Here is a 23,180-nt window from a genome sequence, read left to right as displayed (position 1 = left end):
GCTTTACCTAAAACACTAAATATTGGTACCACCAATGAAGATGACTAGATCAAAAAATAAATAAGAAATTTCTAAAATATATATTTTTTTTTTTTTTTTTTTTTTTTTTTTTTTTTTTTTTTGAAAACCCATTTAGATTAAATTTAAAAAATCAAAGCTGAAAAGATGCCAATATGGTGTTAACCTAGTAATTAACGCGTATGGTGTTTATGGAATTATCAGCACTAGGCAAGCTCTAAATAAAGAAAATTTCTTGCAGATGTGGTCACAATCTCAGTATATCAAGACCAAATGAAACCCACAACAACCCTTTGACACCCTCCACAAAACTAACGGACAACCAAACCAACCATTAAAGAAAACCCAAGACCTTTAGGATTCCATGACATTGAACAGATAATTGTATAGAAAAGCTAATATTTTATCGAAGAGGAAGAAGATGGAATTCCACACATTTGAAGACCACAAACTTAATAAGAAAGATAAATTTACTAGGAATTGTCAGGTGGACACTGCCGGGAAAACCTTCTTTGAACTGACATTTTATCATCATTAAATTCTATAAATATTTTTTGGAAAAATCTTCCAATCCTTAATTAAAGCTCCAATTTATTGCACTGTAGTTCAATCAAAAAGAAATAGATTCAATCTGTATGCTGTGAAAAACTCATAATAATGGGACCAGTTGGGTAAATACTTTACTCCTCTAGATAAAGTAATTTTCATCTAAATAATGCAGTTGGTTACTAGGCATAGTACTTGTGTGCTAAACTTCTGAGTACTTTCCATATCAACAGAGAGAAAAAATGATTCTACCCCAAGAACATGGTGGACCAAAATCCAAAATAATAAATTTTCTCCCAAATAGATCCAAAATAATAAATTTTCTCCCAAATAGAAACAGAAATTTTCTGTTTTGATTGGCGATACATGCAGTAATTTCCATGGAACAGATATAAACATACTGGTAAATTGCTAAAAAACTGTACCTTTCGAACAGCATGGTCAAAATCTTCAAGGCTACCAAATTCTCTCTCAAAACGCAACCAGGAATGGCAAATATCCTGAACAATTTTTTCCAATTAGAAATTGAAGGTATAAAAATTGAATAGGCCAAAATGTATTGAATAATCTGTAGGGGATTGATCCCAAACGAAAGCTTTCTACATTTTACCAGTAAAAGAAAAAAGTTCTAATATTGGAACAATATAATCGTGTTCTTGTCCTCAGTAGAAGTGTATTTTTCTAATCTTTTCATTTATCAATGAACAGTTTATTTCTTGTTAAAAATTATGTCGAAATTTCTATAATCTTTTCATTTATCAATGAACAGTTTAATTCTTGTTAAAAATTATGTTGAAATTTCTATATTTGTAATATACTTATTATTGTTCATATATTGATGCAAAGCATGGAAAGTTGTGTGATAATACCTCAAGATATGATTTTATTAATGAATATGAGAGTAGGCTAAAAGTTTAACGAGAATTAGTACGAGTTAGTTATTTTGTGAACTAACTTTATCATGAGTTAGTTATACAAGAATAATAAGCCTAAACTAAAATCAATAAACTTAAGAAATAGCTAAGAAGCATCGAGAACTTAAAGAAACATGAAGAATCTATGATGTTCTACATCATATATTTATCCTTCATTGCTTTTATTCTTTCCTTATTTGAAAAAGGTCTTTCTCCTATATAAGAAGACCAGCTTTGCATATACTTAATAGTAAGGAAAGACAATTTAACTCTCAAGTTGTTATCAAAGCAGGTTGTTGAAACCCTAAAAAGATCAGTTTTTTGAAAACCAAGAAAACCCTAAAACTCTTTCAGCCTTCCACTGCCCACATGCTCTGCCCCCCGAGAGTTGGAGTAACAGTTCTGTTCAGTTACTCCAACTCGGTTCGGTCTACTTATCTAGTTTGGCTCAACTACTTTTGGTTTGGTTTGGTTAATCTTCAGTCCGTCATGTCATAGGAGCAAATTCATCAAATCCTTAAACTTTTTTTTTAAAATGAAGACCAAGTCTTTTTATTAATTATTAATAAATGACACTTAAGCTCAAAGTACAAGAGTGTTATACGAAAAGCAAGAGAATGGAGAAGAATTCAGTCGACCAGTACAACGAAAGCTAAACTTAGGCAAAAGAAAAGAGATGACAAGCTAATAAGCTAAATACCAACCGAATAATTTAAGCTAAACAGAACCAGACCAAGGTAATCTAAATATAAAGCAAAACGAAAGATCTCTCTCCTAAGGAACCCATTCGAATCTAAAGGCTTCCAAGAAGATGCAACCACAGCCTTGTAGTATTCCATAGTTGTCCAAAAACTAGAGAAGGCTCAAAAAAGACTTTCAAAATATCAACATCAGCAAAGAAGCTTTACTTGTCACCCAAAAGAAGAGAAAACCCAGAAAGACTGAAGTTGTACCAAAATTTGGAAGAATACATTTTACGGCTAAGAATCATATTATAATAATACCACAAGCAGCCACTATTGGCTTTAAATGATCTGAAATTTCACAAGACTGGACAGGAGCGAGTCGTAGAAGGCAAATTGGCAGAGAAGGCTCATCAAATCCTTAGATTGCCACCCACCAATTTGTCATCTAATAATTCTTGTGTTTCTTTGACTCACACTGTGAGTATCCTAAAGCCTTCTCTTATGATAATTTTTCTCCGTGGATTATCGATCCTGGAGCTTCAAATCATATGACCAGTCCTTCTTTTGTCTTTGATTCATATTCTCCATCATATTGCAATGAGAAAATCACAATTGCAGATGGGAGTTTTTCTTCTACTGCAGGAAAAGGAACCATTAAATTGATTGAAAACATCTTTTTACAGGCTGTTCTTCATGTTCAAAAATTAGCCTGTAATCTTTTATCTGTTTCTAAACTCTCGAAAGATTCTAATTATCGTGTCGTATTCTTTGAAACACATTGTATTTCTCAGGATTAGGAATCAGAGAAGACGATTGAAAGTACTAGCATGCATGATGGTCTGTACTACTTTGATGAAAGTTCTTTTAGCAATAAAATAACTCAAGGTCTAAGTAGTATCAATTCTCTTTTTGTTAAAGAACAAATTACACTTTAGCATCATAGAATAGAACATCCCAGTTTTTCTTATCTCAAACATTTGTTTCCAAATTTATTTAGGGGGTTGATTGTTCATCTTTATATAGTGAAAGTTATACTTTTGCAAAAATCATCCATCCACGTATGTTCCAAAACCTTACAAAGCTTCAAAGTCTTTTTATTTAATTCATAGTGATGTTTGGGGTCTATCTAAAATTGTAACTCACAATGGAAAAAGATAGTTTAATACTTTTATTGATGATCATACTCATTTACCTTGAGTTTATTTAATGCAAAAAAGATCTAAGGTGAAAGAAAATTTTAAACATATTTACAACATGACAGAAACCCAGTTTCAAACCAAAATTTGCATTTTACACTGATAATGAAATTGAGTACTTTAATGACTCTTTTGGTGAATTTTTGAAAGACAAAGGAATTATTCATCCATCTCCATGTCAAGATACTCCCAACCAAATGGGATGGCCGAAAGAGAAAATAGACATTTAGTTGTTGAAGTGGCACGTGCTATAATGTTTTCCATGCATGTTCCTAAATATTTATGGGAGAAAGCAATTCTCACAACTACCTATCAGATAAATAAAATAGAATGGCAAGTAAGATCTTGAACTTTAAAACTCTCATCGACTGTCTTAAACTTGTTTTTCCAACATCTTGCACATCTTCTAAATTACCTCCCAAAATTATTGGGTGTACTATTTATGTTCATATTCCTAGTCATTTTCGGTCTAAACTTGATCATAGGGATGTTAAATGCATTTTCGTGGGTTACTCTTCAAATCAAAAAGGTTATAAATGTTTCGAGGAGTATGGATGTGACTTTTCTAGAAAAGCAACCCTATTTTTCCCAAAATTCTCTTAGGGGAGAAACCAAATTTGGAAGAAAACTTTTGCGTAATTTGTATTCCTCTTTCCCGTCCAGTTTCCTATCCAGATGTCACTAGTTCTATGATGTCAAACACAGAAAATTTTCAATCACGGGGAGAGATACTACAAAATGATCATATTGATCAAGTTCCTGAGTTTAAGTTTTATACTAGAAGAAAATTCAATCAAAGGAGCCAAGACAGGATTGTTGATCCTTTTTTTTTAAAAGGAAACGGGTCTTTTATTTATATTAATAATGAGGCAAAAGCTCAAAGTACAAGAACCTAGGGATCAGTAGATGCACCCGAACATCTCAACAAGGTTGACACCCCCTTAACTTCCTCGAACATATAAAATGAGGACAAAATGAAGGCCTCTACAGCACAAGAAAATATAAAAGCAAGTCAAAAAACCAAGAACCAAGATCTAATACACCAAAACTAGACTGACCCAAAGCACCAGTAAGTAAGTAAGGAATGAGACCAAAGACCAACAAACTCTGAGCCTTGATTAGATTGCTGAAATGAAAGCACCCCAATTCAGATTTAATTCAGGGATGCAGTAAATGTCAAATTCCTCAGAAAGAATGTACCACAAGGAAGCATTTCGATAAGCATTTTCAAAACGATCGAACCAATGAAGAGATTTGTTGAGGAAAGTCCTTGGGTTTTTTTCAAACCAAAAATCAGCCAATAAGACCCTGACTGCATTTCACCAAGGATCTATGCAGTCTTGTTAAAATGAGGCCCTCCTAAAAGCTGTCTAGCCCGATTCTCTACTCTCGAAGTGAGACACCCCAAGACATTTTAAAGATGGAGAAAAGCTTTACCCAGCAATTGGGTGCATATGAGCAAAGAAAAAAGAGGTAAGCTTCTTCATGCTGGAGACAAGACGGGCAGATTGAGGGTGAAAGACAACTATTTGTAATTGTCTTTGCAAAACTGTAGACACTTTCAATTGACCAGCCACCATCACCCAAACCAAAATATTCACCCTTCTCGGGCTTTTAGTCTTCCATATAGCCATGTACATCACTATATGTAATGGGGAAGAGGGTGAAAGATGAGAGGTTAGAGATTTAATTGAGAATAAACCGTTTCTCTCTAGAGACCAAATTCTTTTAACAAGTGTCTCGAGTACTCTTCTTGCTGAAATTATACCAATCAACTCTTGAAATTCCACAATCTCATCTTCCTTTAGTAATTGACGAAAATTAATAGACAAAGAGTTCAACTCTAGATCCCAATGCTCCATAATCGATCCTTTCGAAAGTGATGTAATTCTGAACAGTTTTGAAAACGACTATTAAAAGAGGTATCTCCCTCCCATGTGACTAACCAAAAGGCGATCCGCCTACCATTCCCAAGTTTGAATTTAGTGAAAGCTTCCACATTTAACCAAGCGCGAGAAAACTAACCCAACGGCTTCTCAAGCTTTTATCCTCCTTTCCAACCGGTGCCAATTAAACAAGTCCTCTCCATGAATGCTACGTGTCACAATCACAGCTTATCAAACACGTATTAAATCCAAAAGTCGCAGGCAAACTCACGGTATGATGTAGCCTCCCTTCATGTTTTGAGACAAATTGGTTCTATAAAACATGAGTGAGAGAAAAGCATTGAAAACATCATTAAAGAAAGCATTGAAGATTGTCAATTGCAAAGAAAGCTTAGATTGCAAAGAGTACAACAAGGCTTGGTCGAGGATTCAACTAGTATGTCTTCCCTATAGTACATCTTAGACTTTTTTAACTTTGACAGACTTGCATATGAAAAGTGAGAAACGTCACACCTAAGGTCAGTGACAAAAAAAGGAAAATAATAGACTAAACTAAGTACAAAACATAAAGATAAGGTGGTTTGAGGATGTTTGGGTATGTGGTAAACAACGCATTGGACAAGCATGCTCATGACACTACGCACTACCTTGTGCCATAAAGCCTCTTCTTCCTCAAAATACCACCAGCCCCACTTGGCAAAGAGGGCCACGTTTTTAGCTTTGAAACCCCCCAGCCCGAGGCCTTCATCCTTAGCTGAATTATTGATTGATTCCCACTTGACTAAGTGGCTAACTTTGCTGCTGCTATACCCTTCCCAAAAGAAATTCCTCAATATTCAATCTGGTCAAGATATAACCCTTCGGGTATCAGAAAGGAAGACATGAAGTGAGTTGAAATGCTGGAAAGTACCGACTTACAAGATTGTTTTGCATAACCCCTCAACAGGAGACCCAGATATAAGAAAGGAGTATGTTCCACCTTACACTTCAGTTTTACAGCCATGTATTCCAGTTCCTTTTGCCCCGAACACCATTTGAAAAACTCCATCACCTGTTTTAGCTTATATAACATTTGTTGTCATATTTGCAAAACAAGAGGGTGTCATCCACATACTTGACGATAGAAACATGGACTTTTTACTTTCCCAACATGAAGCCTTCGTATTGACCATTTAGGTAAATTCTATCAACAAGCACCCCCGAAACTTCACTCAACAATGGGAAAGAAAAGGTTAGAGAGGATCACCTTGTCGAATCCCCCTAGTAGCCAATATTCTTCCTCTTGGTCTTTCACTGATGAAGATGGAATATCTTGGGCTCTTTACACATCCCATAATCCATTTAACCAAGTTGGCTCAAACTTTGTATTCTGCAAAATGTTTTCTGAAATGTCCCAATCAATACTATCGAATGCTTCCTCAAGGTCAAGTTTAAGGATCCATCCTTTCTTTTTTGTAACCTGATATTCCCCCACTACCTAATTAGTGACAAGAATGGGGTCCAAGAATCGCCTTCCTCCTACGAAGGCACTCTGAGTCTCGGCAGTGATGGAAGGCATAACCTTCTTTAGTCTCTCCGCTAAGACCTTGGCAATAACCATGTATGTCAATGTAGTTAAACCAATGGGCCTATAGTCTTTCACAGCGACTGCTAGCTCCTTTTTCTGAAGTAAACAAATGAAGTCATTGAAGAGAACTAGGATATTTGGCTTCATAGTCCCCCAAAAGTATCGAAAGAAACTCTGCTGTAAAATCATCTGGGACAGGTACTTTATTCTTGCCAAGCATCTTGATGATTGCCTTTATCTCCACTTCTGAAAAGTAGCTGTGAGTGTTGAATTCTACCTTGGAGTTGCACATTTTCAACTCAAGCCTGAGCTTTTTGAATAAAGTTCATAAAAATTCAAAATTAAGCCTTCAATTTCCTTGAACGAATTACTTAACACACCATGATCATCAATCAATTCTGTGATCAGATTCTTTCTTTTTCTTGCCGCCCAAAAATCTATAGATGAAATTTGTATTTTCATCTCCCAATTTCAGCCAATTAAGCTTACTTTTCTGGATTAAACTTGTCTCTTCAATCCGATACAAGAACATTAAATCTGTTTTCAAGGAAGATCTTAAATCACTTTCACCGTCTGTGAGATGCCCCTCTTCTGCCAGCAGATCCCACCTTTCAATTTCAAGAAGCAGCTCCTTTTCTTTTCTTTTCTGATTCTCCTGGAATTGAGCAAACCAGGCTTTCACTGCCTCTTTCGCTTTTCTGAGCTTGACACTTAGAACAAATCCTGCCCACCCTACAACAGCACTTTGCCTCCAAGATCTTTCGATCACAGTTACACAAGCTTTATCCATCAACCAAATGTTGGAGAATCTAAAGGGAGCACCCAACTAATTGAACCAGCTTCAAGAATGAAGGGGAAGTGCTCAGAGAAAAATCGAGACTGTCTATTGACCTTTGAATTCTCAAAAGCATCGTCCCAGTCTTTAGAGATGAAAAATCTGTCTATTATAGAACTCGCAACTAAGCTACCTTTGAGGGACCATGTGAACCTGCCATTACTAAGAGGAGCTTCCGAAGGGTTAGCTTTATCGATAAATTATTAAACTTTCTCATACCTCTGGTAGCCCTTCCAATACAGAACCTCTCGCGAGCCCATCTTGTGATGTTGAAATCCCCACCAACTCATCGGGCTTGTGAGCAATAACCGGACAGAGAGAGTGCTTCTGGCCATAAAAACTCTCTCCCTATAGTCGTTGGGGCCAACAGCTTAGTGATCCAGCAAACTTTTCTACACAGAGTGAGGCATTTGACAGTCAGAGAGTAACCTCCTTTAAAGATTCTAAAACAATTAATCTGTTCATGTCCCAAATGGTGAGCAATCCTCCTGAATATCCGTCTGTTTACACAAAATCCCAGCCTACTTAATTGGAGCTCTAGATTGATTTGATAAAACCTATGTCAAATTCATCTTTTTTTTAATCTTGGATTAAAACAATCTCTGGACTATGTGTTTTCAAGAATCTCTCCTTCTTTGGATCTCTTAATTCTCTCGTATTCCACGTAACAATTTTCATACTAAGGTCCCCTACTTTGAACAAAGAGTAAAGCTGAAAGTTAAGCAAAAATGATACTGCAGTCTTCTACCATTGGTTTCATGCTAAGAAGCACGGACACGGATACGAGACACAACACGGACACGACGACACACCATATTTTAAAATCTAGGACACGACGCGACAAGGATACGTTTATTAAAATACTCATTTTTAAAATAAATAAATAAATAAATACATCTATATATATATATATATATATATATTATTTTTATAGTAAAAGAAAATTCATAGTTAATGAATTGTTATATTTATATGCTTAAAAGACTTAATTTAATGTATTCCATGCTCAAAAGTTATTATTATTGTCATATATGTGTCTTTTTAGTCTACTCAACGAGTGTTCTATGCATGTCTAATATATGTGTCTTTTTAGTCTACTCAACGAGTGTTCTATGCATGTCTAATATATTTGTTGCACTAGCAAGCGTCCAATAGGTGTCCACCAAGTGTCAGAGTGTTCAAGTGTCTGACACGTGTCAGACACGAACACGCTATCCAAACTGAAGTGTCTGTGCTTCTTAGGTTTCGTGAGAACTTCAATACACTGGGATTTTAAAGAGATTTTAGCGATCTTTTTATCTATGCCGGCTCTTATACGCTCTGAAAGAGAACACGCAGACCTGCCACTTTGGGTTCATTCAAGTACTTTAAGGAAAGAAAGGTCCATTTCAGTTTAAGGAAAGAAAGGTCCATTTCAGTTTCAACGTATCTGGAGTTTCTCCTTCCTCTAAAAGAGCTTGATTTATCCTAAGTAGATCGATCAAATTGTTGAAGATGCTAATGAACAAAGCTTCTTTAATGGCCTTTGGAGCTTGTAATGCTTTTTATGTTCCCAAAATTTAATAAAATATTGCCTTCAAATGCATCTCATAATTCAACTATAGTTAGCAGAAAACCACAAAGATTTCGACTGACCTTTACTTTGGCCTTCGAACAGTTAATACGATTCATGGTTTCTAAAGAGATGCTTTCAAGAACTCCAAAGTATCCTCCAACGGCTTTAAAAACGTCTATGCTCCAATAATCCAATGGTAAGTTTTAATAGAGATCCAACCACCATAACCTTTCACCACATCGGGTCTACTATGTTTTGAGCCGTTCCACTTTTCAAATAATATATGGAAGAGACCATATCCCTGCCATTTTCCCAGGAACTCAACCTTGTCTTCAAGATTGCATAAGGGAGATTTAGTTATAGCTTTATTTGCAGATAAAGGATTAATGGTAATTATGGAATGGTAATTATGGAATGGAAATGATCCTCCAGCACTATTTTAACATCCTTCCAATCATTAAACTCAAACAGACGAGTAACGATCCACAGACTTTTAAAATCTTCTCTGGGCACCTCACTGTTCTTATGAACCCAAAAGGATGACTTACCCTACTTTGGAAATGTGCTCTCTATTGTCAGAGCTGAGGTAGGGGAATGATGATTTAATTAAATACCGCCATACCTTGAAGCAACCTTTTTAAGGAAATGACGGCAATTCTAACATATCAACTCCCTTCATCTACGCATCTTCCTTGCTTGTTAATCTGAAACAGAATCCCTTAATCATGTTGACAAAAGATATCCACCCCTGTTTATTCAGACCCACCGGAACATGCAAGTAAAAATGTCCTCCAGATTCAAGCCATACAGTACATCTCAACACCCATCCATAAGAGGCAACAAGTTTGGAGATTTTGATAACCCCTGCATCGTCCTTGGCTCTTCAAGTGAAGAAGGAGGTAACCTGAATTTGTCGAGGCTCCAAAATTCGATCCACAAACCAATCTAAATGAGATTTGACAAGTGGCAAGGATTTTTTATTTTCTACATCCTCCACAAAATACTTACAGTCTTCCAACCAAGTGCAGAAATAAGAACCATTAACTTTGCAACTCTTGACTTCAATAATAAACTTAAATACTGAGGGGACAAAAGAAGACTTGTTTCTGACGGCTAGATTGGTGGAGGATGCTAAATTTTAGTGGTCGAGAAGGAAAGGAGCTTAGGGAAGGATGGAAAGGGTGAGGAAGGGTGACCGAAAAAAGGAGACGGGGAAGGACAGAGGACAGAGAAAAGAGGGAAAGAGAAGAAAGAAAACCTAATTAGATTGTTTTTTAATCACAAGATAGTTGATCCTTCGCATAGCTAATGTGAGACTTCGACAAATGAAACTGGTAATCCTTCAACTATCCAAAGTACTTTACATGTTGTGTCTGACCTCGATGTTCCCATTGCCCTTATTAACAGAAAAGGTGTTGAAGGTCTCCTTGATTCATACAACATAGATGGCACATATGAGGAGATAGACAATGAGGGGGAAGCTTTTTCTGCAGTGAAGAGGCACAATTTAAATTCCCTTGGAGCATATTCCAAACAGATATGTCGACTCTTTTAGGACTGTTAGTTTCCCAAAGCCCCTTGTATAAAGAAATATCAAAGGGAGAAGCAAGTGATAGATGAGTAACCAAGAATTTAATAGTGAAGAAGCCACTTCGATCTAGGGACCAAACTTTCTTATCTGGGATAGAGTTTACCATTTTCCCATTTAAAGAAATCATCCGTGATTGAAAGATAACAATCACCTCCTCTTTCAATAATCTTCTAAAGTAAACCGCTCAAAAGTTAGTTTGGCTATCCCAGTGCTCGGAAATTGACCATTTAGGCAAGAGGGCAATATGAGATAATCTAGGGAACTTGCTGTTTAGGGAAATATTATCCAACCATGGATCAGTCTAGAAATACACTTTGCTACCATTACCAATTATGAAGGTGGCTAGTGCTTTAATCTTGTGCAATTCTATTCTCTTGAAATACTAATCCATGGGCTTCTCAAACTCAAATTCTCGTTCCCGCTAGTGTGCTAAAGGAAGGGGTGGATACCGTGAATACTTTTAACTACTTTGCACCACAAGGCCTTCTGTTCTGACATGAATCTCCATCCCCATTTTGATAAAAAGAGCCATATTTCTTGTTCTCCTCGGCTTTTGGTAATTTTAGACCATTTAGCTAAGTGGTTCAGCTTTCTCCAATTATTACCTTCCCATAAAAATTTAGCTTGAGGGGGAGTGTTGAAATTTCTATATTTGCATATACTTATTATTGTTCATATGTTTATCCATTATTGCTTTTATTCTTTCCTTATTTGTAAAAGGTCTTTCTCCTATAAAAGAAGACCAACTTTGCATATATTTAATAATAAGGAAAACCAATTCACTCTCTCAAATTTAAGTTGGTAAATAGTGTTTTTGACATTTATATAATAAAAATTTAAAAAGGAGCAATATAGGCATGTTAAAAATACTAAATACGCCAATTGTTTTTAGAGGGAAGCCCCAGAGGTACTACTAGCTACCCAACTGACAGCAGGTATAAACCTTGCAACAAAACTAGTAAAGGAAAAAGAATGGCTATGGAGATGTCAGCAACTCAAAGTAATTTTACCTCTGAACCACTCCCTGTAAATCTTTTGCTGTAACATCTCTTATATATAGACCTGGCATTATTTATATGGTTCAACTCAACTTCCATTGCTATATAACCCTCCCATGCTGCCAATAATGAGCCACTGCCGACGGAGAAGCAACAGAAAAACAAATGACTTCCAGAGACGGTAAACAAAGAAGAAAAGTGTTTCATAATGGGGTAACATAGAAGCAAGAAAGATCATAAAAGGACAGTGAGGAAAACCAGATCTTAAGCAAACTTTCCCAAACTCCACGGGCAGAATCTAGATCTTTCCCCAAGTTTATCTCTAAACGGGCCCAATAAGCATACAAACGCACCAAAACTTCTGAATTCTTTAGCTGCGGTGATAAGTAATCTGATGCACGCTACAAATAAAATCATCAGGTATAAGTTCATGTGAATGTCCAACTAAATAAGAAGGAAATTTTTAATAAGAAACAAATAAAAGCAGAACTACCCTTCATCATCTTTACCATTCTTCCCACTTTTTTTTTTTAAGAAAACAAAAGTCATTAGAAAAGTAGAAGACGAAGAAGAATTGAGACAAATTGAAAATAAATCTCCATATCCCCATCTATGAAGAAAGAACAGGAGACATTCAATATAAGCAGATTGGTAATCAACAGTTTACACAGCAAATGAAATCCAAGAACATGGAGAAACATATGGAAAACCTGAAAGGTCTCTTTAATCAATGAATATTCCAATGCATCCTCTAGCTGAACTCCAGATGAGATTCTTCGCCTCAAGCCATCAATTCGTGTAAGAAACAAATCCAAGTACTACAACAAGGTAAAGCATGCAATATCATCAAACTGAAATGATAATTTAAAATCTTACTTCTTGATTGTGAATTTGTCTCAAGCGTAACATTTATGAAAATGCCAAGTAAATCATGATAGAAGTTGCCATTTTCTTGATGTATTCAACTTATTCAATGTAATCATTTCTTATCATATAAAAGATAATGATAATATAAGTTCATCCTCCTAAAACTAAAAGCCCATCCTTTAGAGGGAGTACTGCAGACCTACTATATAGGAACCCCCATAGATTGCATTAGGACAACAAGAATAATTAGGCATATATCCAGAAAAATAACTACATACCTCATCCAAGGTTGAGAATGAGCACTGCAAAGACTTCTCAAAGACCTGTACAGTGCATCAAGAAAAATAATTCGTAAGGTATTCCCTTACTATTACTAATATTCGATAATCAAAAGATAGCCCTAAGGCTTACACTCCAGCCGATAGCAGAGAGCTGGTTCTCTCCCTCCTCACGACTACTTTCCTATTACAAACAGCATAACCCTACTGACAACTAAATATATACTGACCACTCTTACTCCATATATTATCTCAGCAGTCTCCTTCCCACATTTTTTTCCAAACAGAAACAATCCTCTTTGTTGATATAATGAGCAACGAGTGAGACTAAGGCTCGAAGTACAAAATAATGAACCAAATAAAACAAGACAATAAGGAACAAAAGGAAACAACCCCTTCCCACATTCTACTTTCACCCTGCACTCCCCTTTCTACCATTTTGGAAATACTTCAGCAATATCGGAGGCCTAACATGATTCTGATCTCAAATCATGTAGGAGTAGAACTTATTATACAGCTATTCACACACTGAAAATAGAAATAAATAAATACAAAAAAGAAGGTACAAACTCCAGCAGCAAGATGTCATCCACCTAACAACTACAATTTCATTTATGATGTAAAACAAATCAGATCAAACTAAGAGGAGAGGAACCAAACATCAGGCAAAAGCCAAAAAGATAAAATTACTTCTTGAATAAAGCACTCAAATTTCCCTTATTTACTTCAATTTTTTTCACTGCTCTCAATTACTTTTCCAATAAAAGCAAGGCAAACTTCTGAAGCTTCAGTAAGAAACATGACAGCAGCATTAAGTAAATCAACGTTAGCCAAGACCAAATAGGGAGGATTTGCTTGTGACAAATGTAAAATAATCATCATGTCAAATGAAGTCAGACCAAATTGTACTTAATTAAACAGCTCCAGATAAAGGGCATGGTCGTCGATGCTTACTGAAGCAATTTCACCTTCAGAAGCATGAGAACGTTCCAGAGCAAGCAAATATCGAACCCAAAGATCACCTATCCATGGACAATTCCTAGTCGCCCTGGAGTAAACGTTCCTCACAATATTGCCGACCTGAAAACCCAAATGCCATGTATAAATTGTAATTATATCTTAAGATATATCCATAGTTGAAAGGAAACTGGAAGAAGAAACCTTCAAAGTTTTGTCTATGTAACAGGTATAATCTAGCCAAAGATCAACCGATACTGGAAAATCGGCGATTGCACGCTCAAACAGAACTTGGACCCTTGCTGGATCTCCAGCAGATTGTTCAAATTTTAGATAAATCTGGAGGAAAAATAGAAATTAAGAAGTTCTATTCAAAACTGGCAAGGAAAAGCTTTATGATGAATCAAATCCAAAAAAGTATGGTATGCATAATAAATTGCAAGTGTTATACGATGTACTGGTGAAGTCTTTCAGTATCAGTTAAATCCTGTTTTGATATTTGGTCTTCCAATTGAACACGGGCATTATACATATCCAATGCTCTTCGATAAGTTGAGGCCACTAGAGTGGGAACCCCATCAGAATAATTAGATTCCGTATCAAGAGCGCATCCTTGTTTCACTTCCAACTCCCATGCTTTATAGGTCTCAAGTGTTGAACTCATATTAGATAAAGGAAGTGACAATTGACGATGGAAAATGCTTCGAATTAGCTGGATTTGTTTTTCCTTTGCCTACAGAAAAATATGCAGCTCTTGAATATAACTTGAAATATTTATGAAAAAGATAATAAACCTACCATACGGATCTACTAAAATATGTGCTCTTTTGCATTCATTTGGTTATTACTTCTATTTTTTTCCAACAAGTTGAAGAGATGAAAAGACAATGCTCAAAAGATACAAACTCCAAAAGGAGTAAACAAAAAGAAAAGTGAAAGAAATACAAAGAAACAGCGACGAAGAGAAATGATAGAATCTGTAGGGATCCAGCGAGGCCATTGAGAGATGTTTGAGACCAAGACCTCTTGTAATTATACTCTTAAAACTTTTTTTTTTTGGGGGGGAGACAATTGAAATCTTTAGATCCCCAAAAGTATAGACACAAAGAATCACAACAATTTGGTATCTTTGGATAACCATGTTTGTTATGTATGAATATTTTTTCAAATAACTGAGAATATTTAGATACATGTGCTTGTTTTGTAGGATTTCTACTCGAGAATGTCTTGGATTTCTATAATGTTCTATGAATGCTCGTATGCCTATTCATTATGATATCTACTCTCAAACAAAATAATCTATATTAATTTAAGATTTTTTATAAAACAAAAATCAATTGGCATTTGAATATCTTTCTTAAAAATAATTACAATATAACCAAAAAAGGGGTATATATGGTTGAAAGTATTGATTTTAGTTATGAAATGCAAATAAAGATGAGTGATTTTGTTATATATACAAGAGAAGACAAAAAGGACAAAAATGTAAAAGAGTATGCCCTCAACATGGGAATCTCGAAAATGGGCATCCAACGTTACCGCAAAACAAACACGATAATCTAGATGTCCATCCTATGAAAATCTTGGATTCCCATTAAACAAATGGCCTTTCCTTCGACTCATATCCACAGCGCACAGATGGAGGAGGGGCACCAAGCCAGATTTCACTGATATCTTCGGGTGTCTTAGGCCCTAGCCGCGAAAAGGCATGTTTTCCAGGGTAGGAAAAAGGAGAAAGACAGAAGAAGTACGACATATGGTATGGGAGAGGAAGCAAACAACCAACAAAAAATAATCTAAACTCCAATAATCTTCTTTTCCTCAATCAGACCCCTTTGGTGTAGGTTAGCTCTCTTATCTGGACTTTTTGGATCGTAGTGTAGAAAAAACCCAAATATTGATCGAGCATACGATGAGAGCAACAACAAACGAAGATCAGGTAAGCTCATTGAAGTAAATGTAATGGAGGCTAAGACGACCAACAAGTAAGGAGGGCTATTGTCCGAGAATTTGAGATGCTCCTACTAGAAATAGAACGGGTACTGCAGTGTTCTGCAATAATTTTTTTGCTCCATTTTTCTCTACCCCTAGGTTGATACCATGATCGTGTTATTGAGCTAGAATTAGGAATTGATCCTTTCTTTATTGTATATAGTAAATAAAATATATATTTAAATGAAGAAGCCATTTACAAAATAGGGAGATGAGTTATCCCCAAAAATCCACGGGCTACAAAAAGGATTCACGAATAATGTGGGCCTTATTCAGAAGACAGTAGCTTGCTTCCTTGTGGAAGAAGTGGAAGCTCAAAGATCTTTATCGGCATTATCGGAGTAATTAAGAGGTTTGAAAGATCGTTTCTTCTAGAAACAGGAAAGAAACAGGGGAAGTTAGACAAAGGAAGACTGAAGTTCTCGAAGTCTAGGGCAAAGAAGGGATGGGTGTTATGTTGTGACCTTTGGCCATAGTCAGGTGGACACTCCATCATTCGAGTGTGAAAGGCAAACAAGGGTGGTTAGCATTTCACAAAATGCTGGAGAATTTTCTTCAAAAGTAGAGTATATAAGTTGGTATTCACGTAAAATTGCCACGTCTTTTAATCCAACACAAGCTAAAAGAACAACCTTCGCAGATAAATTTTTTAATCGGATGGTAACTTAGCCCATGAAAAAAAAACAAAGTGCCATTAAAGTTGATTATCAGTCTATCACCAATGACGAAGGAGAAAGTTCTCAGGTTTCCTCTCTTTTGAAGATAGCAAAACAGAGCCAATGGGTGATGAAAAATTCAAAGGTTATTCGAGCAAAGTTCTCAGGGATGTTCTTGTTTAGAGTCTAATCTGGTGGAGGATTTCTCTTGTAAGTCTTTCTTTAAGGCTTTAGTTGACCTTTCTCCCGTCGTCAAATCGGTCTTCTCGATGTTCTTCGGAGGATCAAGATTCCTAAGAAAGTTGGGTTCTTCATCTAGCAAGTTTTCTTTAGCCATGTGAACACAATGGATAATGTTTCGAGAAAATTTCCTTCATTAATGGGCCCTTTTTGTGGCATTCTTTGTCGAAAGGCAAAGGACAAACTGGATCATCTTCTCTAGAAGTGTCAGTACGCGAGATCTTTATGGTTTTTCTTCTTTCTGTAGTTTGATGTTTCACTTGCTTGTCAGAGGAATGTTCGTCTAATGATTGGGGAATTCCTTCTTCAGTCACCTTTCAAAGAGAAAGGTTATTTCCTTTGGTTTGTTCAATGGGTGTTGTTATCTGGGATTTGTGGGGTGAGAGAAACAATGGGATTTCCAAGGGGATGAAGAGGGACCCTTATGAGGTTTGGTCCTTAGTGAAATTTCATGTTTCTCTTTGGGCTTTCGTTTCAAAGGTGTTTTATTATTACTCTTTTTATTATTACTTTTTAGGCAGAATTTTACCTAGTTGGAAACCTTCATATAGTGGGGTTGTTTTTTGGGGCTTGTCACTTTGGATGTCCCTGTACTCTCTCATTCTATTTTCAATGAAAGTTGTTTCTATCAAAAAAGAAACACCATATTTCAGAATATCTTTTGTTCGGTGGTAAATTCAAATGCATTTCAAGAATTCAAATCTCTACATCATTTATTACACAAAATGTAGCATATGACATGCATACATAGCTCTAGGCAATATTAGCTTTGAGTCTATAACTAAGTTACATCGTAAATGAGACCTCATAGAAGATACTAGTGTTTTTAAATGCCCAAGGCGCACTAAGGCGCAATAGCCCTCTAGAGCCTAGGCACAAGGCGCACATAAAACGCACTCTTATTTTGTAAGGTGCACTACATATAAAAAATATTACTTTAAAAAGAGAAAGCATCATTGAAGTGGAAATATAGAAAATAAAGATCCCAAACACAAGAAATTTGCATTTAGGCTTAGTACATTTGATTACTTAATAAAGAAGGAAAACCATTAATTATTACTATTTTTTTTAATAATGAAAAAGCCTCCAAGGCCCAGGGTTTTGAGCCTTGGGGCTTCACAAAAGGCACATGCCTTATTTTGTGAGCCTCGCCTTGGCACCTTGAGCCTAGGCACACCCAAGAGGGATTTGTAAAACACTGGAAGATGCCATAAACATTAAAAGAAATTAGGAAAGCGATTCAAACCTGAGCATCAGTTTCAGCAATGGTTTGATATATGGCTTTCTCAAAATCTCTATATGCTTCCCATAATTTTTCAGCCTCAGTGAAGTGCAAACCAGCAGCTGTGAGAGCACGTTCAAATAAATCTCTAACCTTTTTAATTCCAGAAGTTGCACAATCTTGCACCAATGGATCATATTCTCGAATGAAATTTAAGTAGTCAAGCCAAAGAGAAACTGACTGCATAACATAGTGAAAAGTTAACCATCTCATGTGATCATGATCAACAAGATAAAACTGAAAACATCATGACACCCTCTACAACCAAAGTTCAAAATATCATCATTCTCATAAAACAGCCATAATTACAAAGCAAACCATTGTCCTCTAAAAGGATTCGTTATATGCATTAAAAGTAGAAACTCAGGCAGAAAACTGAGTTTCAAAGACAACCATATTTATTCCCAAAGCAACTAATTAGCTGTTGAAAATAAAAATAAACATAAATAAGAAAACAACTGTTTGGACGTAAAAGCCCAAAATCCAATTGGTTAAATTCGACAATAGATGAAGTTTATAGATTTATAATATGAGGTTCCAAATTTTCACATTACGTTCAAGAATAAAAGGACATATGTGGAGAAACTATTGATACTCAGCAAAAGTAAAATTGGTAATATGCTAACATTCTTCAGTCTAACATGTAACATGCCTCGTAAGACCAAGGGCTAATCTCCAAATGACACGACAATACAAACCAGATAATCAAACACCCCTCGCTCATATAGTCTCTCAATTGCAGCAAGAGCCTCAGGTCTGCAAAAGCATAGAGAGCAGAATTAACCAGTGTTAAATAGCCAACTGCCAACAAGAGAAGGATTAAGAGAAATCCGAAATCCTTTTTTCTTTTCCATAAAATTTCAAGAGCTTGTTAGTACTTCGAAATTAACAGTTCTTTAAGGAACAAATCCAACCCAGAAGACGTTAAGAATGGCACAGAAACAGAAATGAATTTGGAGAGCAACAGTATAACAACCAAGAGAGGAAACAAATGGACGAGATTACCCAGTATTAATAGATGCTTCGTCCTTGGCCCATTCCTGCCACATTGAAGGGGACAAGGGAAATATCTCACTCATTGCTTCCCTTGCTTTCCTGAGGTTGTCAATGTCACCAACTTTCCTCAAAAGCTTTATGTACTGAAGTAGTGAGAATGAGAAAGACAGAGTAGAAGAACCAGGAAAGGGCGTCAAAAACAAAGTAAAAGTTAGTAAATGCAGAAATGGGTGAAGAAATGATGGGGAAGAAAGGCATTAAAGAGAGAAGAGGAAAATTACTTGAACATGAGCATCATAGTCGGAGGCATTGGAGGAGAGCTGAGATTGAAGGGAGTGGAGTTGAAGGTTTTGGTTGGATTCGTCGTCTTCAGAATCAGAGTCGGAGGAAGAAGAATCGGAGGGGTTCTGAGGAAGGTCGGGCATGGGTTCGTCTCCATTTACGGAGTTTCCTTGGTCTGAGTTGGTCGGAAGTGGAGTTTCGGCGTTGGATGAAATGGGTTCATCCATGGCACCGGACTTAAAAGAGAAAAGCTCCCAAGAAAACAGACTGCTCTTGCAGAGGACTAGAACTCAACACTGCCCTCCGCGCATTCCTCCTTTGGAATAAAAAGAGAGATTAACTTTTAAAATGACTTCCAAATTACCAAAATATCACCGTAAGCAAATTGTATCTTATCATATAAATAAATATACGATAAATGTGTTGGAATGGCAAAAACAAAATGTGGCATTTGGAAATTTACAAAAAAATTTCAGGGAGAATAATATTTTTGGCAAAAAGTATGACCCCCAACTTTTCTGATATTTCAATTTTGTCCCTAATTTTGGATACGTGATCCTTTCCGATTACAGATAAAGTTGTCGAATTTGTGAAATATAGAAGTGTTAACGATTGGATTGGTAGACATTTTGAGAACAACCTTAATTTTCAAACTGGTTGGGTTGGCAACCCAAGTGGTATTCAAAACTCAACCGATTGCTGGGTTATATTGTTTTTTTTTTCATTCCTAATGTTTATTAAATTTAAAATTGTTGTACTTGTCATATCCATGAATACACACATCTATAAATTCAAATATCTATAAACCAAATAGGGAAGTTTGTAAAGTAATCATGACATCTATAACACAAATAGGAGTTTGTAAAGTGATCATGTTTGAGGTAGTGTATTAGAACATATAGTCAGTGTGGGTACGGAGAACTTATTTTAAAGTTTGGTCTTGTTAGTCTTTGTAAGAATCATCTAAAAGTTTTTAAATAAAATAGATTGCACTTGAATTTTCTTTCTCTAAAATTGAGTTATATGCTTCGCTAAATTTTAATTAAAGGTTCAGAAGGTATGATCATGCTTTCTTCTAAAAAGATGTAATGCTTTTTCGAATGAGATATTGATACACAACGTCATACAATTCATAAATACACACATTCCTAATTAAAGGTTTTAATTTTAACTTCATACAATTTCCAAATGAGATGCTGATACACAACGTAAAAAATGATGGAATAGAGTTAATAAAAAATATTTGTCCCAAATTACAAAATCAAGCCTGATCACATACATTTTTTATGAAGAAACCATGAGATATTTTAGGAGAAAGCATTGCATCTTTTAGTTTTGATTAAGCAATAGACGATACAAATAATTCTTACCAAGAGGAGTTGTTGAATACATTACTACCAAATGGAGTACCTCCCCGTGAGTTAACTTTGAAGGTGAACTATCTATTATGTTGCTGCAAAATTTAAACACATCTAATGAATTGTGTAATGGAGCAAGAGTGTTATGTCGTGCATTTGGAAGACATGTCATACATGTACATGCTAGAAAACATGTCATACATGCAGTGGCCAACATGTTAAAAGACATGTTTTCTTACCAAGGGTTCCCTTAAGCGCAATAAATGACAAAGAATATCCATTTTAGTTTAGAAGAAAACAATTTCCCGTTAGATTATATTTTGCTATGACAATTAACAATGCATAATGACAAATAGTGCCACGTGTTGGAACATATCTATCACACCATGTTTTCTCACATGGACAATTGCACAGATATTGTCTATAGGTACTTTTATGAAATCAACCAAAGTATTAATTGGATCAGATAATGATCATGACAATATATAGGTGGTTTCACAAAAACTATTGTTTACAAATAAATTATTTTGTAATAAACGTATACCTACTTCTCTTTCTATAAAAGATACAAATTCTTCGCACATTATGTTCTGAAGTTTACTTTATTGCTTTCTATATTCTCAAGTCTCTTATTTCAACTTATACAAAGTATTTTTCATTTTCAAGTAAAAGGCATGTTTAATAAGATTATATATATATATGTCTTTCATCTTATATTTTTCTACATTGTTCTAAATAAAATATCATCGACACAACATTTACACACAGTTTAGGCGAGATTTTCCCATAAATATAATTTGTATAATTGAACTCTGTATATTAATTTATTTAGTAGATACAGTCTCTAATTTTTACTCTTGTTCCTCAATCTTTAGGAATTTGTACTTGCAAGTCAATTTGAGCTTTCATTTTTTAGAATTTAAGGAAAGTTTAATCTTTCAGGTATTCAATGATCTTTCAAAAGATAGTAATTTATGGGTTGATGAAAACTTGCACATTTTGAGAGATTTTAGAAGTTTGAAACTTCAATTCTTCAAAGTTTGCTTCATTTATTCCTTTAACCAAAGATGCCCAAAATGAATGGCTACGTCTCTATTTATAGAAAATTTTTATGGGCTTCAAGTGGACTTGAGCCTATTTGTTCGGTGGACTTGGGTTTAAGCCCACTTGCTTAGCAGGTTTATACTCATTATTTCTTGACCCAATTTTTTGTTTGCTTGACACATTTAACCCAAGCAAAGAAAAGATGAATTTTAACATGGATTTTAATCTGACCTATAGCAGAATTTATTCTCCACTTTAATTGTAAATTGAATTTTGAGTAGCATCTTCATGCATATTTTAATTATAATTTTGAGTTCATTGTTGTCTTTACTTCCACTTTGATCTAGAGTAGAAATTTGACCTCTCCGAGATTTCTCTTACCTTCAATTTTGATTTAGTGAAGCTTGGAGTATGTCCATAATTTGACTTGAGACAACAATTGAATAATGTCAAAGTTTTGACATCAAGATGAAATTTGGTTTGAAACCTCTAACTCTGATTTAAAATTTGGAATATAGTTTCAATTGTATTCCAACAAATTAGAGAATGTCATTTTTTTTTAAGAAAGTGTCATCTTCTCTCTCTCCCTCACTCTGTTTGATTTCGGATACTCATATCAAAGAGAATTTTTTATTGTTTAAATTCCAACAAGTTTTTTTTATGGTTTTTTTAAAAAATATAAAAAACTGATAAAATACTTACGCTGTATAGAGCAATTTTGAAGACGGAAAAAGCCCACAATGAGCAACATGCGATTAATCAACCACACTCGTGGTCAATATGAATCTGTCACTGATGTGAATTTATCACTTGATATCAGTCTACAAGTGATAGACTGACAACTATCATTGATAACTTTTATTAAAAACAAATATAGAAAGAAAAAAAAGAATTAGAAACTTACATATCTTTTTCCAGAAACACATTACATTCAAGATCTTGCCAATCTAGTTGTACACTGAATTTTCGATTCAATATTATTGGGCATCCTTTTCCTATTCTTGTCACATATCCACCAACAAGTTAACGAAGTATTTCGTATACCCAATAAGCTAGAACTATAGGGAAGCCTTGTAGAAAGGTGCACGATTTAGATTCTGATTTTTAGTTTTTAGTTTTTCATTTGGATTTTACAGCATTCTGAATGAATTGCTTTGTAAGATTGTAGCACAACCTTCTCCAAGGATAATTCTTAAACTCTTGTTTATCATCCAACATTTTCACATGTTTCAAATCTAAAATATTGTGATTTTTCATAAGAATCAAAACATTGTATAGAAAGTAAAGATCGGCTAATTTTACTAGTTTCTTGTGTATCGCTGCAGGATTTACAGTGATAATAAAAGCAGTCTTCAGCTTTTGTCTACTAATGGAAGTATTATTTCTAAAAAAATAATTGTTTAACCATCAACTCATTTTCTTATGTTGCATGTAAA

The 23,180-nt window shown here is 35.2% G+C and overlaps 1 protein-coding gene across 3 annotated transcripts in view; it reads right to left on the bottom strand.

Moving 5' to 3' along the window:
* LOC103499370 (uncharacterized) overlaps window positions 1–19,678 on the bottom strand; it is a 44,391-nt gene extending 24,713 nt beyond the window's left edge. The window contains exons 1-12 of one of the 3 annotated variants that reach the window (XM_051090807.1): window positions 19,342–19,678; window positions 19,070–19,203; window positions 18,763–18,820; window positions 18,029–18,244; window positions 14,346–14,627; window positions 14,099–14,233; window positions 13,892–14,017; window positions 12,938–12,982; window positions 12,503–12,610; window positions 12,051–12,193; window positions 11,805–11,928; window positions 990–1,064 (exon numbers count right to left, since the gene is read on the bottom strand). In XM_051090807.1, coding sequence (XP_050946764.1) covers window positions 990–1,064; window positions 11,805–11,928; window positions 12,051–12,193; window positions 12,503–12,610; window positions 12,938–12,982; window positions 13,892–14,017; window positions 14,099–14,233; window positions 14,346–14,627; window positions 18,029–18,244; window positions 18,763–18,820; window positions 19,070–19,203; window positions 19,342–19,569 — 1,674 coding nt within the window. In that variant the 5' untranslated portion in view covers window positions 19,570–19,678. Of the gene's footprint in view, window positions 1–989; window positions 1,065–11,804; window positions 11,929–12,050; window positions 12,194–12,502; window positions 12,611–12,937; window positions 12,983–13,891; window positions 14,018–14,098; window positions 14,234–14,345; window positions 14,628–18,028; window positions 18,245–18,712; window positions 18,821–19,069; window positions 19,204–19,341 lie in introns of those variants that run through there. The other 2 variants (XM_008462360.3, XM_051090808.1) reach the window with 2 other exon arrangements.
* Window positions 19,679–23,180: the final 3,502 nt, after the last annotated feature.

This window comes from Cucumis melo, chromosome 10 (assembly GCF_025177605.1).
Source record: "Cucumis melo cultivar AY chromosome 10, USDA_Cmelo_AY_1.0, whole genome shotgun sequence".
In the NCBI taxonomy this organism is placed as follows: Eukaryota; Viridiplantae; Streptophyta; class Magnoliopsida; order Cucurbitales; family Cucurbitaceae; genus Cucumis; species Cucumis melo.
This window is presented reverse-complemented; position numbering and strand designations above follow the sequence as displayed.